Raw genomic sequence first — 19,667 nt, 5'->3', positions numbered from 1 at the left:
TTGAAAAAAAAAATGTTTTATTGATATTGTTTAGGAACAAAAGAAAGCCGTTAATAATGCATGCGCTGTGAAACATTTTCCAGGTTCGCCATCGCTGATGGTAGCATAACATACCAGTCGCGATTCTTGCAGTCTGAGGCATATAAGCAGAACCATGCAGCTAACAGGATTGTTTTCACGGAATTCGGAACCAAAGCTGTTCCGGATCCTTGCCAGACAATTTTCAACAGGTAAAATTATATGCATGAAAATTGTGGAAAGTTACTTTTACGTTAGCTTAAAGCTGAAGTTCAGCTAGGCCTTTTGCGAAGCTCCGACTAAGAGAATCAACCGAAGCTCTTTTTGACACACAATTTGAAATCGCCAGGAAATTTGCTGTTCGTTTTATTTGAAGCATCGGTTGTGATGCAAAGCTACGCGTCTGATATGAAGCTAGTGGTCTGTTGCGAAGCTTTTTTAAAACATGGAAATATTCGCTCATGAAAGAATTTAACTTTATTTTTTGTGTAGTATATGTTTCGTACAAATAAAGTTGGTTACTTAAAAAGAATCAAATGTTTGCTTATATGAATGCAAATATTAATATTATGCATGGTTATTTATAATTTTATTAAATTGTGTTTTAAATCGGGCTTAATCATTTCAAACATTACAGACGTTAGACATTATTTTATCGTGTCAGTCGATTTCTTTTGTAAAATAAGTGTATTACAGCCTTATTGTTATTGTTATTGAGAACAATATTCGCAACTCGATTCTACTTCGCGAATATTTTAAACATTCAAATTGATGTTCGCTTCGCATCAAAAAACTAGTTTTCACACAGGCCTAAGTTCAGCAAAGATTTTCTATTAAGTAGAATTAAACGAAAAGAAGGTTAAATATTGGTAAAAAAAGATGCAACACAGCAGGAAAAATACTGTGAAACAGAAACTCGCTGCTTGGTGAAATATGCGATAAATGAATCTAAGAACCTTAATTAGAATTTTAAGCAATTGGCTAAAAGATTAGCGAGCAAAACACAAAAATAAGTATGTGTATTTTAAAGAAAACATAGTTGTACTGCTTTGAAACTTGTGCGAAAAGCTTTCGCTGCACGTAATAAGTAGGGGCAGACATTTTTCGCGAAAAGATCTGAACGTCTACTAGACTGCAACAAGGTATATCCGCACCTGTGGTTTCTTCCTTGTGATTGGCGGCCGTCTGCGAGAGATGTAGTTGCCTTATTTGACCGAGACACTCAGGACGCGTTTACTTCCGCACTGAATCACAGTGATCGGTGTTGTTACAATCGATAAGTACCTGGGAGAAACACGCCCAATCACGAAACACAGACGATGCTACAGTGTTTTAACTTTCATATAGTTCCGAAATATTTTCTCGAAATCTGTATGCCCCTAGTAATAAGGGTGTGTTCCATATATTGTATGAATTACAAGGAAAATATAAAGCATCCATTACCCATAGTTCATTCCACGCATTCAATGGTTAGGGACCCTTTAACTTGGGAATTTGCTTGGTAATTATTTGTTTTATAAGTTAAAGAATAATATAGCACAGGTTTTACTATTCAGTCATTTTGAATCATAAAAATCAACTCTACATTTAAACTAGCAAATACTGTAGTTGCCATGTTTATGACATACATTTTTGTAACTTCCACAGCAATTTTCAAGTAATGCTATAAAATTTTCTTCGTTCAATTAAAAAAAACATTAATTTAAAAACTTACTAATAGTTACTACTTTGTGAATTTTTACGTAATGAACGTACATCATTCTATTTATGTAACTATTAAAAAAATTAAAATACTTTAGCATTTCCTACATATTACTTCTATAGCTAATTATACGTAATTATGTCACAAATAATGCATAACTATAAAGAATGTATAGTATTTTATACAGCTAATGATAAATATTTATTCATAATATATTTCAGTGCTATTGTTTGTAAAAGGTTTTCACTCACGATTAGTATTTCTAATGTTGGTAAAATACTAGCATCAAATATTTTCTATTCAATTAAATAAAATAAAAATTTCGAAGTCAATAAAAACAGCAAGTGATTTAAAATACAGTTGTATAATATTACAATAATTTAAGTTGCCTTTGCATTTATACTAATTATATAACAAAGATTTAAATATATCTTGAGTTTTTCAATGACATATCCCGTAAAACCTAATTCAACGTCTGGGACACACAAAAAAAATTGTTTTACAAGAGCTACCATTACTTCGCGAATTCATTGTGTACCAAAGTAGACTTGAAACACGTATACATCTTCTTAACGTTTATGATTGGACTATGGTGCTTTGAGAAGCCCTGGACGAACCTGAGTCAGTTGTAAACAAGAGGAAGAAATGGTGTAACCGTTTTAAGCCTGTGACCTTGTTTAGATATCGATAGATGAGCACTCTAATAAGGTTTGATTATCAATGGGCCAGTTCAGTCTAGCCTGGAGTGAAATGAATCCGCGAGCTATCACACAAGTGAAATGGCGTGGCTGAGCCTTTGGCACAGGCTTACTCGGTCGTCTATTGGCTGAGCTGTGCTGCGGAGCAGGCTTTCCTTCTGATTGGTCACTCATTTTGGCGAGGCGAGCGATAGGGTTTCACCTTCTTTGCTTCTAGCTTGTGGCAAGGAATTATTCCACAGCTCTGGAATTATTCATATGAAAAAAAAAATAAAAAATAGTAAAACACAAAGTTCAGTGCAACTGTGTTAAGGGCAATGATTTTAAAATGTCCAAATATTAAGTTTATTGTGGTAAATATCAGTGAAAACCGTGCAATATTGTCAGTTTCAGCAAAAACTCCACGTAATAATTTATTTCAAACAAAGTTGTTTCTGACTCATGTAGTGGCTTAGTGTGTTAAATACTTTTAATTGTTTTTATAAATTTTGAATCTTTAATATTTGAATATAAATAGTTCTGTCAGTCCCAATTTATGATTTCATATAACTAGAGTAATGATGTGATTAAATCACTTATTAAAAAATATAAATGTTTATATGATTTAGTTGCTATTTACAGAAAAAAAAGTGAAAATGAAAGTTTTCTAGTACTATCTATTTTTTTTAGTCCGATGCCATAGTCTCTAGTTATTGTAGACTGTACGACCTAGAAATTTTGAGACAGTATTATCTATATATCAACATTTCTTGCTGATAACTTATAAAACACTTCTGTTCACATTTTCCCCAACATATTTTCAGAGAAACTTTTGCAATATATATTTGGAAATGCAGTTAATTTACTTTTTACTTATTATTCAATATCTATAAAGGTTAAATTTTGTTTTTACCAGTTTTTGGTAATATATTATAATAGTGTCAATTGCTTATGTAACACATTCAAAATTTGCATTTTGATAATTAGTGAGTTACTGTGTTGATATGAAATCATATGTACAGGTAGCAAATTTGCTCTGATTAAATGCCCTGTAGGATAGACTTTACAGTATCATGGTAAATCTGTTTCATGTTGTTTAGTGAAAAATAAACAGAAAATTTGATAATACTTATGAGTGGTTTCTTTTGCTAGTTCTATAATAAAAATGTTGCTCCAGGCTTATAATAATAAAGGGTCCAAATGTAGGAAGTAAAAGACAATTTAAAAGGCAAACAGTTTTGGGACTGCCGCAAAAATGTTTTGCCAATATAGAACCCATAAAATATTTTGTGGTGCCAGAAAAATAATTATATAGCCTCAAACAAAACCATTTAATAGCGACATAAAATCTTGAGTCATTGATAGATTTCTTACTGAACATTTAGTAAATTTCTTTTTAGTCAACACAAAATACTTGATGGGATCCATACTAAAAAAATTTGTTGTGTTTCCACAAAACTGTTTTTCGTTTACATCATTTGGCTTAATGCATTAGTAAAATTTTCCATGCGCTAAATAAATGTAAGACAATGTTTGTTAAGAAGCGTACTCAGAATTGAAAATGTTCGCTTTAAAATTCCTTCCATTTGTTGGTGGGAATGATAGATTTGCTAGGATTACGTGTTGGTTGGGGGATTGTTGGTGATATATCCACCCCTCATCACTATCCTTGCGTACGCCCTTGTGTTTGTTGATTGCTAAATGATGAAAATGCTTTGTAAGGTAAAAAAAAGGTATTGAAATATTTTGTTTTGTAATATTGCAGGATATCAGCTGTGTTCAGTCCAGATGAGACAATGTCAGACAATGCAATGATATCTGTGTATCCATTTGGAGACGAGCTCTACACATTCACAGAAATTCCAGTCATCCACAGAATAGATCCGAACACCCTGGAAACACTGGAGCGGGTAAAACATATATTTTTTAAAACTTTTATTTAAAGGGTTTGAGTTCTCTGGAGTGCGTCTAAGATCTTTGGAGTTGTATGTCCATTATCAAGACCAGGTGCGTTTTCTTTTAGAGAATGTAGAAATCCCGTCTTGCAATATTCAATTAAGAGATGTTCTGCGCTTTCTAAATCATCTGTGAAGCAGACAAATTAATGTCAGACTGATTAAAAAAAGTGGGACAATCAATATTTAGAGCCACGAGTATTTTGGGGGTTCCTTGGGTAGCAAAATAGACTTGAAACACATATACATCTACTTCTCGTTGATAGTTGGTCTGCATTGCTCTTAACACGCCCTTGATGATCTTGGCCCAATAGTAAACAAGGAGAATAAGCGTTTACGCAATCATGTGTGACCCGTTATATTATGTGACATTGCTATCGACCAATGCGCACTCTAAAAATGCTTTAATATGTATAGGCAAGTTGAGTCTAGCCTGAAGTGAGATAAATCCGTGAAATATTGGTGGCTCAAATAATATTCTGTGATGGTGATTTAACTGCACACAAAATTAAAAAATTGCAGTTATTAGGGAAGTATTATGCCATGGCTATCTAAATAATTGCAACAGGATTGATTTCAGGAAAACACCAAAAAAATTAAACCTGTAAGCCCGGATAAAAATTTGAACCTGGTACCTTCAGAATAATTGTTTTTAAATTAAATCCCTTTTCAGCTCCTGTAAAAGTTTAGGTGTGTGTGTATTTATACTTAGCCTTTTTATAAGTTAAAAAAAAATTTAAAATCTTGTTGCTTCAATAAATATTCGCATTTATATGCTACTCATGCCTCTTTGTTACTCATATAACATTGTTTACTCACTCCTCTGTTATTCAAAATACCGAACTATGTTACATTGACACAATCTTTGTGTAATTAAAATGTCAATTATTAACTGAGAAAATAGATTTGCAAAGACCATTAAAGTATTTGTATGCACACAGTGAAACAAACATTAAATTACTCTAAGTATCTGTTCTGTTGGCCAAAGTATGATAATATGCCACATTGATTTTATGTTCTAAAGAAAATCTAACACATGACAATATTTTTGTTCAAATAAACTCTGTAAATTGGTTTGGCCGTACACAAACCAATATTTTTTTTATGGAAACGGACTTCTCATTAAATTTACAACTTTATTCTACCGTATTTATGATGCTACTCATAACTTGATGCTATTTACATTTCGAAGCTACTTAGATATTGATGCTATATAGTTCACGATGCTCCTTAAAAGTAGCGGCCATCCATACATAAAATATAATTGCAATCTGTCCTACTCACATGTTGATGGTACCTACTTCTCCAAACTTCCTGTACCTATCTCGTATAGGCCTAGCTACTTCATTTGAATGCTTAACATCTGCCATAGCTACACATATCAAATAAAATTTTCAGCGTCTTTTATAACTTGACTTTTCTCTTCTCGACTTCTCCCTACGAATTTATATGCTTATTACATCTCGATTATACTCCAATCTCAGTGATCCTCACATCCTGATGTTACTCATTTCTCGATACTAGACACATCTTTGTGCCAATTGTGCTTTTTACATGCATATGACATGCCTATGCTTCCATGTCTATACCCTACCCACATAAGCATAGGCCTCTCTGTGTTTCGTATGCTTCACACAACGTGATTTAACCAACCACTCAACAATCCAGATTTTAGTTACACAATTTGGTTATACAACTTGCGTGCTGCTTCAAAAACTAGCCCACACATGTATTGCCATACCATACCCATATCAGTGCACACATCTTACTTCACATTACTATCTACAGGAAACCCACACAGGAAAGGTTTGCTCTCTGGGACTGTGACTTTCTGTACAGGCTTTTGCAATGCATGGTCTTGCAAACTTCCACACACCGAACACACCTCTGTAGCTATTCATCTATGGTACTTGTTTTATGCTGTTCGTCTTACCAGTCCGATCTTCACTGAAACAGGATAAGAACATGATGTTTATAAACTGTTTGCTTCTCGCTGGGTGAATGCAGCGTAGCTTTACAAGGTTTGATGGAGCGAAGTGGCACAGTGGTGACGCACTCCACTCTCATTCCAAAGTACCCGGGTTCAAACCCCGTTTCAGGCATCCTGGTTGATGGTTTCTTTGCTTTTGCGAAAACGCTCTAGGCAAATGACAAGTTAACACTTCACTATATGCCAAGACCGATTTTTTCCTCGATATAATACATGGTAAGAAACATTTGGTAACATTCCTAAACATGTAATGTAAGTAACTAAGAGAAATTTACTATGCAAATATTGTACATACTCTATGCATTTGACTTTTATCAAAACAAATTTAGGATACATATCATATTCTCATGGTAGCTTTCTCATTTCATGTTTAGGAGAGTTACAAAAAAAATATAGAGTTTAGGTCTGTGTATGTTACTTTATCGAATGACCACGCTGTAAAAGTAAAGTTAGTTACAATGCAAAAAATAATTTTACATTTTATATTTTCAGGTACTTGCTTTGATTAAACTGATTACAGCACTTTTTTGGACTGAAATTTGTGTTATGGGCTCTTACAAACATCACCCTGATCCTGACAACGGTCATCGTAGCTTTCAGTGAAATCAGTGTCATATTACCGACAAAATTATATGGTGTGGCGTGCTATAATTATGTGTATAATTTGTACTTCCTCCTGCCCATAAAAGTAATAACGCAATATTTCGTTATCCAACTTTGAAGAGGAGCTTCATTTTGTAAGACCTGCAGTGATTATGGAATTATTTGATTGAATTAAGCCCTTTTAATGTGTCGTCACTTTGAAATACCATGAAGGACATTTCATCATCGGTACTCTCTTAACATGTGGCAAATTATGTTTCTTATGAACGTACTTCGCAACATTTCAAAATGTACAGTATTTGTTTTTTAATATGGGGATGCATAGAAATAATTCCGTGTATAGTAAGCTAAAAATGAAGGAAACTTTCAGAAATATCTAGATAAAGTATATAGTCGGAAAATACGGATAAATCATTGTACCAAAGGGCAATATTTATGCAAAAATATATAGCTACGCGACGTGTAAAAATATTTACTACCAAAAATTTAGAATCTTTTATTTTACTTTTTACATGAATGCATTACGTATGTATTTGTATTAAATAATTCCTTAATATGCTGACTTCTAGTTCTCTCCTTTTTCTTAGAACGTTATACACTTTCACAATTGGTGTCTTCCAGTTATAACGCTTAAAACATAACTGCTTTCAGTGCTTAGAATTTTTCGAAATATTTTGTTCTTTTTTTTATTCAAAAAAGGCAAGGTTTTTGGTATAAATAAAATATGGGTACCAACATTTCCCTTGAGTTTCAGAATAATTTAATTTATTAGGTTTCCATTATACAAAGAGGAGGTCGTCCTACTTTAAATCCACTCATTATTAGTCTGCGGTTGTGCAAATCTTGTAATTACATAATTCGGAAATTTTTTAAGGATAAAGTACATCATGGATTTGAGGCATTACAAGTCAGGTCAAAATCAAGGTCCATACGATTATTTCCCTTTGTCCAGTTATGTACGAGTCAGAATATGCATGATAGCGATTCGTGCAAAGTACTTACGATTAATGTGGCTTGGTTAATTTCTAGACATCGTTGCGATGTGTCAAGTCTTATAAGTACACAAAGTGGACTTTGAAAATTTGAATATCGACATTCTCTAAGTTTATATTTTACTCAAAATAGTGAATATTAATTTTTTGGGGGGATTTGATAGCGGTTATTCAAAATAATGGAACGAACTAGGATATTCATAATATTATGGGAGTATTTATGCTAATAAAACTTTTTCGTTTACTAAAAACCGGAAATGACATGTTTGAAGTGCCCGGTATGTAGTAAGAAGAAAAAAAGCACGATAACATTGGAAAGAAATACAAATTAATGCCTTTCCAAGTGTTACATGTGTTACAATTTTTTTTTTTTTTTTTCGAGAGGGGACAGGAGTACATTTTGTGAAAGTTTCTTCGTTTTAGTGAACAGAAGTGTCAGCAGCAAAACCGCAATATAAGTTTTAATCTATTAATGGGTGAATATATGGCAGCATAAAGAATAATTGAATATATATACTTTCACTTACTGCTCTCATTTTTAATTTTAACCGCTGTGTGAAGATAGATGATTACCTGCTGTGCTTAGTTGGTGGTAACAACTAGAAAATTTAAGACTTCTGTTTGTGAAGAGTCATGATGATGCAGGTAGTGTATTTTTCTATTAATTAATATTTTGTAAAACATATCAACATTTTTAATATTGATTTCATTTCAATCTTCTTTTACTATACCTTTAATATTTTCACTGTCAAAATGAACTATTACTTTCTTTTGTATGGTAGAATAAATTTCATACTAATTCACCCATGTTATAAATAACTTATTAAAAAAGATTCCGCTGAAATCCATACTCCAGTTAATTAATGTTAATATGTTTTCAAGGCCACATTTGTTTCTGTATTTTTTTTTTGTAATAAGGTTTTGTGAGCATTTTTTTATTTACTCCCTTTGGTTTACCAATTGCCTTTTTAACAGTCTTCATTCCTCTCCAAACTAATTTTATACAACTGAGAAGTAGGTATTGAAAATATTTTCATTTCAGAAGAGTATTAGATTTTGTGATAACCACTATTGTCATATTATTTTTTATTATGGTCAATGCGTAATGCTTTATAAAAACAGGTCCACTAATTACATGTGCTTCGGCTTTTGTGTGCTTGCAGGTGAATCTGTCCAAGCATGTCAACATTGTGAACCACACATCCCACCCGCATGTGGTAAATGACGGAACTGTGTACAACTTGGGTCTATCAGTCACAGCGATGGGACCGAAATACGCTATCGTCAAGTTTCCTCCACCAAAGAATTCATCGTCAGGTATATTGGTGCAATTTTAAACATGTAGAGTATATTAAAGTAAAGCTAACTCGAGGTGGAACGCAGTACATTGTGCACCAGTGAAAAATAAATTCGCTACTGCAGGGTATACTAACTAATAATAATAAAATAACAAAAAAAAACATTCTGACTTGTGGTCGACATTAAAGTTTTACTTGTAAATAAATGTGGTATTTAGAAGTGTGCCATCAGCAAAAGAAAATGAAAGCAATCAAGAATACATAGTATTTATGTAACTGGATTTATTTTCCGCTAATTATATTTCATAATTTGTTATTATTTTAACTCAAGTTTTTTGACATGAAAAGTGACAAACACTTCTTGTTGCTTCACTGCGTGAGAGGAATGGGTGAAGGTTGCCGGTATCACCGGTACGGAAATGTTTACTTATGGATGTCGAGATGATACCAGTTTTACCATATTCAAGTAACAAAAAAAAATTAAAAAAAGAGAAAATCACACCAGCACTTTCTAGAGAAGTGTTGGTAACAAGTTACACTAATTATACATTCAAACTATTTAAGATAAATGTTCTGGTGAAGTAATTATTTTTTGGGTGAAAATGTTTATGGCATGTTGTTACATGTAGATTTAGTATGGAAAGTGGCATAGGTTGTGCTAACAAAAAAAAAAGGGATTTAAGAAAAAAACATTTAAACACCACTCAAACTTTTGGAGCAAGTGCTATAATGCAAATTTGCCATCGAACGCAGTGTCACTTGTAGTTTTCGGCAAATGTTTTGATAATTTTAAAATATAATACATAAATTGGCGTTTCATTTTTCGTTATCCTCTGAGCGTTAAAATTTTCTTTAAGCTCTGATGATGTAATCGCCTCGACTTACCTCGCCGTATGTAAAGAATATTTTTCCCCCTGACCTAACTTAAACTAAGTGTATTTTGTATAGCCCGTCCCACTCTTAGATTGCAGTACACGGCTTATGGCGCGCGCTGTTGCCAAATTTCTAACACATTACGAATTTCAGGAGATGCGTGTATTTGTAATTTGGATCGAACAAGAAGCATTTTAAGAAATCATATCGTAATTTATAATATTTTATACTATTACACATATAAAATTGTAATAATACCACTTTTATGTAAATTTCAAATAAAAACTACCTATTGTAGACGAAAATTTCTTAGTTTTCTTTTCTGTTCTAAAAATCCCATATATATATATATATATATATATATATATATATATATATATATATATATACCTATATATATATCACCTTTTCATGGGCCCGATAAATGCCGTATTTTTGGACAAGTCATGTCCAAAATGATAAATAAAATACAGTAATGGAAATTCTCGGTCGAGTAAGTTATGGGAAAAATCCGAACAATTGGTTCGAAATGGGGAAGATTTTTTATAAAAAAAAACAGAAAAACCGCAACAACTCCCATAATATGAATAATATCGAATCCGTTTTAACGTATGATAACTCGGATTACCTAATGCCGAAAAATGTTTTCTAAATACATTTTTGATACGACCAGCCATAACTGCATGGGTTCGAAAAAAATTTTCACCGGACAAAAAAACGTAACTGCCTTAGTAGACACCTTATCAAATCTGTTTAAATTGTTTGTAATAATATCATAGTTATTTTCCAAAACTTTGTCTAAAACAATGTTTGATAAAATGCTTGGTGTTGAGAAGGATAGAAAAGTAATTCAAAATTTTGTACCATGATCGCTATTGAATTCCTTCGTATTTATTTCATACATTTTACATATTATGTTCAAGAATCGATTATAATATTTTTTGTTGACTAAGGAAGCCATGTATTTGAAATTGCTTGTAGGACAGAACCCCACTTATCTTAACACACGACCCTGTTTCCTCTTACGACGGCAGCGCGCGCTCTTGTACTGATAAGACACATCTTTAACAGCTATTTACACGGAAACTGTAGAAGCAATTGAGATGGGGCTGCTTTTAAAAACTAATTCAATTCATTGTGAACATTTTTCTAGCTTTCGTCCCCCATCTATCTTTAATAGAAAAAATGTTTTCCGCGGGTCAACTTTTTGATGTTTCAGTTTGTGAGAAAATGCATTTCAATATATTAAAAAAATTATTTAAGTGAAACCTGTACAGTTTTTGTCTTAACATTTGTTCGGTGGCGTCCTAAGGCAATAATTTACTAATAAAAAAAAATCTGAATGAAATACACATGTAGGTTTTCTTTTTTTGATGTGAAACATATCGGAATACTTCAAAACAGTTCGCAGCGAATAAGTTATGTTTTTTAATTTTTTCGGACACTTAAAATATTGTTAAGTATTCAAAATAAGCATTGCCTGATGCGTATTTTGATTCTATACAATATGAAAAAAAGCTTGGTCCAAAAATTAAAATTTTAAATTTCGTTTGACATTTGGCAACAACGCACGAAGAAACAAGGACAGAGCTAACGGCAATCGGCGTGTGTTAGAGAGAGAGAGAATGCGCCCATTTACTTCCACACTGCAATCTAAGAGTGGGATGCTCTATAGCAGGGGTCTGGGCTAGGGAGGGACCTAGGTGCGTCTCAGCCTATAGGCTAGTAATGCTGGGAATTAGCCATGCAGAGAGATAGGGCATTGTGTGGGGATTGGCCAGCCGTGGGAGCGATTGAAGCCAAAACCAGTTCCTCTATCTTAAATCTAGCTTAAAACTATGCTTAGTTGGGCACAGGTAAAACCTTCATAGACACAGGGAAATGCCCGGGCAGAGACATGCAATGAGCATGCATTAAGTAACATAGGATGGTCCAGATGAAGAGATGGTCGGGCCAGAAGAGAGTCTACACCATGCAAGGGTTGGGCACTTGGACACTTAGTACGCAATCACATTTTTTATCCGAGTTCTGGATTTCTTGTAACCATGGTGTGGTGAGGGCAAGGTAGAAAGAGGGGGGAGGTGGCTACCCCCACCAGCCACACGGCCCCCAGCAGCACCTGAGACAGTAGTTTGTAGCAGCACAGTTTTCCAGGTGCATGACTCCTTGTGCTTGTTTCAATCGCCGTCGCTTTTGCTCCCTAGGAGTTGTAACAGTTAGGAGCAAATAAACCTAGGTCAAAAAAGTCGGTAGCTCTCATATAGGCGAAGAGAACAACTTGACATATTTTTTTTGATGACACAAAAGCAGACATCTTGAAAAATACCATTCCGTATCGTCTGAAGGTGAAACTGCTAATATCGTGCCACATATGACGAGAGCTTAATCAAATTATGCTGTATGTGTTTCAACGTGAGATTCTCAAACAATTTTTCCCAAAAAAAACATGGGATATGAATATATGTCTATCATAGACATTTGTAACGTTATGCATTTGTTGTGATGCACTGGCCATAACGATCAACGCAAAAGTAGACGATCGCATCGAGGCAACGAGCAGACGACTTGACCTCGAGAGGCTGGCCTGAGATAACATCGCCCCCACAGGTCGAACTGTCGCCCGCTGGGGCGCCGTGGGGGGTGAGAGGTCGGGAGCAGACCCCGAGTGCGCGCGAGTGTTCGCCCAGTGTGCCCCAGGCCAGCTGCGCGGAAGGAGGGCAGGCTGGCCTGAGATAACATCGCCCCCACGCGTCGAACTGTCGCCCGCTGGGGCGCCGTGGGGGGTGAGAGGTCGGGAGCAGACCCCGAGTGCGCGCGAGTGTTCGCCCAGTGTGCCCCAGGCCAGCTGCGCGGAAGGAGGGCAGGCTGGCCTGAGATAACATCGCCCCCACGCGTCGAACTGTCGCCCGCTGGGGCGCCGTGGGGGGTGAGAGGTCGGGAGCAGACCCCGAGTGCGCGCGAGTGTTCGCCCCGGTGTGCCCCAGGCCAGCTGCGCGGAAGGAGGGCAGGCTGGCCTGAGATAACATCGCCCCCTCTAGTCGAACTGTCGCCCGCTGGGGCGCCGTGGGGGGTGGGAGGTCGGGAGCAGACCCCGAGTGCGCGCGAGTGTTCGCCCCGGTGTGCCCCAGGCCAGCTGCGCGGAAGGAGGGCAGGCTGGCCTGAGATAACATCGCCCCCACGCGTCGAACTGTCGCCCGCTGGGGCGCCGTGGGGGGTGGGAGGTCGGGAGCAGACCCCGAGTGCGCGCGAGTGTTCGCCCCGGTGTGCCCCAGGCCAGCTGCGCGGAAGGAGGGCAGGCTGGCCTGAGATAACATCGCCCCCACGAGTCGAACTGTCGCCCGCTGGGGCGCCGTGGGGGGTGGGAGGTCGGGAGCAGACCCCGAGAGCGCGCGAGTGTTCGCCCCGGTGTGCCCCAGGCGAGCGCCGCGAGAGGAGGGCAGGCTGGTCTGAGATAACATCGCCCCCACGAGTCGAACTGTCGCCCACTGGGGCGCCGTGGGGGGTGAGAGGTCGGGAGCAGACCCCGAGAGCGCGCGAGTGTTCGCCCCGGTGTGCCCCAGGCCAACTGCGCGGAAGGAGGGCAGGCTGGCCTGAGATAACATCGCCCCCACGCGTCGAACTGTCGCCCGCTGGGGCGCCGTGGGGGGTGAGAGGTCGGGAGCAGACCCCGAGTGCGCGCGAGTGTTCGCCCCGGTGTGCCCCAGGCCAGCTGCGCGGAAGGAGGGCAGGCTGGCCTGAGATAACATCGCCCCCACGCGTCGAACTGTCGCCCGCTGGGGCGCCGTGGGGGGTGAGAGGTCGGGAGCAGACCCCGAGAGCGCGCGAGTGTTCGCCCCGGTGTGCCCCAGGCCAGCTGCGCGGAAGGAGGGCAGGCTGGCCTGAGATAACATCGCCCCCTCTAGTCGAACTGTCACCCGCTGGGGTGCCGTGGGGGGTGAGAGGTCGGGAGCAGACCCCGAGTGCGCGCGAGTGTTCGCCCCGGTGTGCCCCAGGCCAGCTGCGCGGAAGGAGGGCAGGCTGGCCTGAGATAACATCGCCCCCTCTAGTCGAACTGTCACCCGCTGGGGTGCCGTGGGGGGTGAGAGGTCGGGAGCAGACCCCGAGAGCGCGCGAGTGTTCGCCCCGGTGTGCCCCAGGCCAGCTGCGCGGAAGAAGGGCAGGCTGGCCTGAGATAACATCGCCCCCTCTAGTCGAACTGTCACCCGCTGGGGTGCCGTGGGGGGTGAGAGGTCGGGAGGAGACCCCGAGAGCGCGCGAGTGTTCGCCCCGGTGTGCCCCAGGCCAGCTGCGCGGAAGGAGGGCAGGCTGGCCTGAGATAACATCGCCCCCTCTAGTCGAACTGTCACCCGCTGGGGTGCCGTGGGGGGTGAGAGGTCGGGAGCAGACCCCGAGAGCGCGCGAGTGTTCGCCCCGGTGTGCCCCAGGCCAGCTGCGCGGAAGGAGGGCAGGCTGGCCTGAGATAACATCGCCCCCTCTAGTCGAACTGTCACCCGCTGGGGTGCCGTGGGGGGTGAGAGGTCGGGAGCAGACCCCGAGAGCGCGCGAGTGTTCGCCCCGGTGTGCCCCAGGCGAGCGGACCAGTGCCTTCCAGCAGGCCCGCATCGTGGCCACGCTGCCCCCGCGCTGGCTGCTGCACCCGGCCTACATGCACACCTTCGGCCTCACGGACAGCTTCTTCGTGGTGGTGGAGCAGCCGCTGTCCGTGTCCGTGCCCAAGCTGCTGCGGAGCCGGCTGGGCAGCACGCCGATGGCCGGCACGCTCGAGTGGTACCCCGAGCACGAGGTAGCCGACCGGCGGCTCGAACTACTTCATTACCTTTCCTGGTCACTCTGCGTGTCACTGTACGGTGCTGCCCCTACGGTAGCGGCATGCTTAGGGACCGGAAACATTCGCGGGTATCAATGACCTGTAGGATGGACTCCATAGTTCTACGTACACTCGGTCAAATGTCGCTCACTCATTGGCTTCTGTCTTGTGAGATGTCCCAATTTAGCAGCCTGTGATTCGATACCGCTTTGGTTGGGTGTTTCTCATTGGCCCAGTGTCATCCAGTGTGAGTTGTGAGCCAATACCGGAGGCAGCACTGAGGTATAACTATTTGTATTTAAGCCTATCGCGAAATGAATTCGCTTATTTTTCCGGTCTCTAGGCATGCTCAAAGAATCTTTCAACAAATTTAATTTTATTAGGCATACTTTCTTGTACAATGAGTGTTTTTTATTTTTGCATTATGTTCAATACATTGTCACCAGACAGTGTTATGCAGCCAAGATATTCTCACAGAAATACTGATAAATATAATTTTAATCTCGGTCGTCTATATATTGTTTACTGTTAATTCTCTTGCATTTAAGGTTTGTTTATATATATATTTTTTTTCAAAAATGCCACATATTGTATTTATTGGTAAACCTATAGGATAACACAACATCAATGGCGTATTGGAATAACACAACATCAAAGGCGTATTGCGGATTGCTGTTATTGTGTCACTTTGTTTATAAAATCTTGTGTCTCTAATATATTATAATTTCTATACACAGTAAATGATTTAGCTTTATATGCATATTTTATTTTAATATGTTCTGTGTCAAAATACTACTTAACTTTAAAAAAAATTCAAGAAAACCTGTGTTTATTGGTTAACTATTGGTAATATCGCATGGCTTTGTGTACTTCAGTAGAATTTGATATTAATGTTGGCAAACATTAAATCAATGATAAATTTGAAAAATAAATCGGTCTGTATTATACACGTAGTCAATGAGGTCTAGGGTTGTCATCCAATATGTTGGTCGTGGCATTTTACAGTACGGCGACCGGCTTCCCAACCTGAATTCTGCGCTCGGACATTGTTACATAATTATACAACTTGCTACAAGAAGTGTAACCTCTTATTGTTCCAGCTTTGAGCAGGGAGCTTAGTGGGGGACAGATTACAAAGTAGTTCTAAAAATAATAACTTTTTCTACAGGTAGGACTCGTACCCACGACCCTAAAGTCAGAAATGCGGTACATTGACCCCTTCCACCAAGGCCAGCTCTATCCTTTAAATGTACAATGCCCTGATGAATCATTTATAGTTTGGGAAAGTTGTAACCAGAAAAAAAATTGTATGTTAATAAGCAAAGCCATGAAAATTGTGCGGATTCTTTGGGTAGCAAAGTAGACTTGAAGGACATATACTTCCGCTTCACATTGATGGTTAAACTACAGTGCTCTTTATACACCTTTGACGACCCTGTGTCAGTTATAAACACGGAGAAGGCGTGGTTATCAAACTACTTGTAACCCGCCAAAGGATGTGGTAATGTTATCAACCAATGAGCACTCTAAAATTGCTTGATTATGTATAAGCTTGTTTGAGTTTAGCCCGAAGAGAAAAGAATATGTAAAATAATCGTGGCTGTACTGATGATATCCGTTCATTTTAGTACAGTTTAGTGAAACGAACGTACTTTCCTTCTTTTTTTCTAGACATTAATTCATCTGATTGAGCGAGACAGCGGCAAGCACTTCAAGACCTTTTCTGCCGAAGCGTTTTTCTACTTGCACATCATTAATCAGTACGAAAAAGATGGGCATGTGGTCCTGGACATATGCTGCTACAAAGACGCCTCAATGATTGACTGCATGTACGTGGAAGCAATCAAGGTACTGCATCAACAAAAAAAAAAAACTTCTGATTCAATGATCTGCGTACTTGTAAGCTTTCTTATTAATATTTGCATCAAAAACTTTTTAAACTGCAATTTATTTGTGATGTAATTTTCATGAAACCAAAAGAATTCGGTTTAATTTTTTTTACACACTGTGGCTCTTTCCAATAAATAAATCTAAAACTGGTATAATATTGGAAACTTATAAAATTTATGCCAATGCTAATTATTTCTTTTTGGTTCGCTGTCAACGTTTACAGTTTTTTTTTTTAAAGAATTTTGGCTTTTAAAAATATGAAACTCACACTTAGTAGCAAAATAGCTATTGATGTGTGCCATGATTTATGTTATTTTTTAAATGTACCTGTAATTTTTTATATTCATTTTTTCTATTTTTTTCGGTAGCTTTATGACTTATTTTGTTTTGTTGTGTTGTTTTAACTTAATTTATGTGGCCTACCATATGTTATTATTTTGCTGACTAGTGCTAGCCAGTGGAAAACATCCATAAATATTATAAGCCTACTCTGCAAGGTTTAAATAATCTAAAATGCTACAAAAAATTAATATTTTATGCTAAATGTGTGAATTACAATTTATTTCAGTTAGATTGCTTGGCTTGTGGGTTGTTGCTGTGTCAAAGGCAAAAAGGTTCACAGACATATTGGTCAACATTTCATCGCCATCATCAGAGTAGTAGACATCTATTAATCGGGTATAGGCTTCTGTGATAGTTTGGAGCTACTGGAAAATCAGTGGCCTCTTTTCTTCTGGTTGGCTGGCCTTTCTGGCTGGTCAGAGGTGAGCTGTATTTTGCTGAACGCAGAGCTTGGTTTCCAGATTCTGCTCCATTTCTATCCATCCTCCCTGTTTGGGTGATGTATCCGTATTTTCTTGAATGTATCGTTTCTTGTATTGGGGGATGTTTGCTATGGCATTAAACTGTTCAAAATTAAGTGCTTTGCTGGTTTTAATGGAGTGTTATGCTATGGACAATCATAAGTTTTTGTGTTTGTAGTCGCTGATATGTAGATGATATGACACATATCATCTACATACCTATATCAGCACTTGGGTTTAGACTGGCTGGTGTTTATTGCTGTCCCCTCGAAGTCAGCCATGAAGACATTGGGTAAAAGGGAAAAGATTGGTGAGCCCATGGTGGCTTCCTCCTTTTGCCTATAGATCTACCCACTGAACGAGATTATTGTGGAAGACACACTGTGTTTGGTGAGTTTTACCATGTCTCTGCTCAGTGGTCACCAATCAGATGAGTGAGGAGAATTTGGAGGGCTTTTGGAACAGGCACGTTGGTAGAGAGGGACACAACATTGAAGCTGACTAAGATGTGTGTTGGTTGAAGAGAGAATTGTTTAAGAATAACAATAAATATGGAACTTTTTTTACAGAAAGGCAGGAGTGAGTCAGCGGATTTATTTCTCTCCAGACTAGACTGAATTTGCCCATATATCATCAAGACATTTTATAGTGGTCACTGGTCTACAACAAGGTCCAATCCTTTTGCGGATTACACATTATTGTATGGCCACTTCTTCTGTGGCAATAGTCATTAGAGACAGTAACACATTTCGATACCGACAAAATATATTTGGAAAGAAATCGGACATACCAGAATTTGCCTGGAGTGTTTTCGGGAAACTATGCAAACTGAAATTAGGGTGGCTGGACGTGGTTTCGAACCCTTGTCGTCTGGAATGGGAATCCAGTGTCTGCGGCACCTCACTTTCTTTCCTGACTAGAAATGCTAGTGTATGTTATGGGTTATCCGTATCCGTGCCCATGGGGGCCCCAGCCTGGAAATCTTTATAGGATATGAAGGCTGGGTTATCAATAAGGAGGAGAGATCCTCATAACTTGTATGTTACGGTGGAGAGTTTGGTCTCTTGGACCCTCTGGCCACTATGTCTCAAAGGTTTGGAATCAATGTGAAGAGACCATTAGTCCATGGTAAGAGCAAAGGTTGGTTATTTGAGCCTGTCCTGGTATCTCTCTGCAGTTCCAGATGGGCTCTGTCAGTAAGTGCTAAGGAATGAGCTCTAACTACCTTCCGGCTCCGAACCAGGTTTCAAAGCTGTAAACCCGGAATCTTTGGTGTTCGTCAATTGGTGGTGGTTCCGAGTATGTCTCCCCGATATTTCATCTGTAAGTGCTGGGCGACTAACCACCCGCGGAGCTCCAGCCATGCCAAATGTTGTAAACTTCTTGGCATGGCCTGGAATTGAGGCTAACCTGGGTGATGTCATGGCATTGCTGCTTCTGCGATGCCCAAGATCTTATTTGTCCAGGGATGGTTGTTAAGGATGCTGAAAGTAAGTGGATTGCCCATTTGAAGACGAGCCCTGGGAGATTAGAAGCTTGGCTATTGTCCGAAACGGGCTAAATATAGCTGTGAACCATCTTAACTTGCTCTTCATAAGGGTACCTGGGATACTAAGATCTGGTAAGGTCGAGGGTATCCATGTGGCACAGTCAGGTGGAAAAGTGGTAAAATGTTATTAAGGCCTGGGACAACATGCAAGTGCCATTGAAAGTTGGGAGTATCACTGGCTCATCCATGAAGATGTTGTAATCTCCGCTGGTTTTTTTTTATTGACCCTGGATCGGAATGGTGGTTGGTTTCATGGTTGGTAGTGGTGACCCTGCATGCTGGGGTAGGTTCTGAGGGATGGTCCACTCCTCTAAGGGAGCCACCATTGGGGACGGTTGATACACTCCGATGGCGCCATCGACAAAGTTCAAGGTGTGAGGAAAGCACTCCGGCCAGAACAGGTACTGTCTGAGTGGAGGATCTCAGACCGATAAGAGGACGAGGTGTATTGGAGTGACTGGTGGCCTGGGTACAGTCCAACTGTTGTGTTAGCCTGCTGTCCCCCATGGT

General features: G+C 39.4%; 1 protein-coding gene across 5 annotated transcripts in view; it reads left to right on the top strand.

The window, feature by feature from the left end:
• Positions 1-19,667, top strand: part of LOC134529127 (carotenoid isomerooxygenase) — a 226,858-nt gene that overhangs the window by 198,289 nt on the left and 8,902 nt on the right. For all 5 annotated transcript variants that reach the window (XM_063362888.1, XM_063362891.1, XM_063362889.1 and 2 more), the window contains 5 exons: positions 84-230; positions 4,163-4,307; positions 9,101-9,254; positions 14,677-14,891; positions 16,587-16,763. In XM_063362888.1, coding sequence (XP_063218958.1) covers positions 84-230; positions 4,163-4,307; positions 9,101-9,254; positions 14,677-14,891; positions 16,587-16,763 — 838 coding nt within the window. The remainder of the gene's footprint in view (positions 1-83; positions 231-4,162; positions 4,308-9,100; positions 9,255-14,676; positions 14,892-16,586; positions 16,764-19,667) is intronic.

The sequence above is a fragment of the Bacillus rossius genome, chromosome 2 (genome assembly GCF_032445375.1).
Source record: "Bacillus rossius redtenbacheri isolate Brsri chromosome 2, Brsri_v3, whole genome shotgun sequence".
Lineage (NCBI taxonomy): Eukaryota > Metazoa > Arthropoda > Insecta > Phasmatodea > Bacillidae > Bacillus > Bacillus rossius.
The sequence above is the reverse complement of the archived record's forward strand: the minus strand, read 5'-3'. Positions and strand labels throughout refer to the sequence as shown.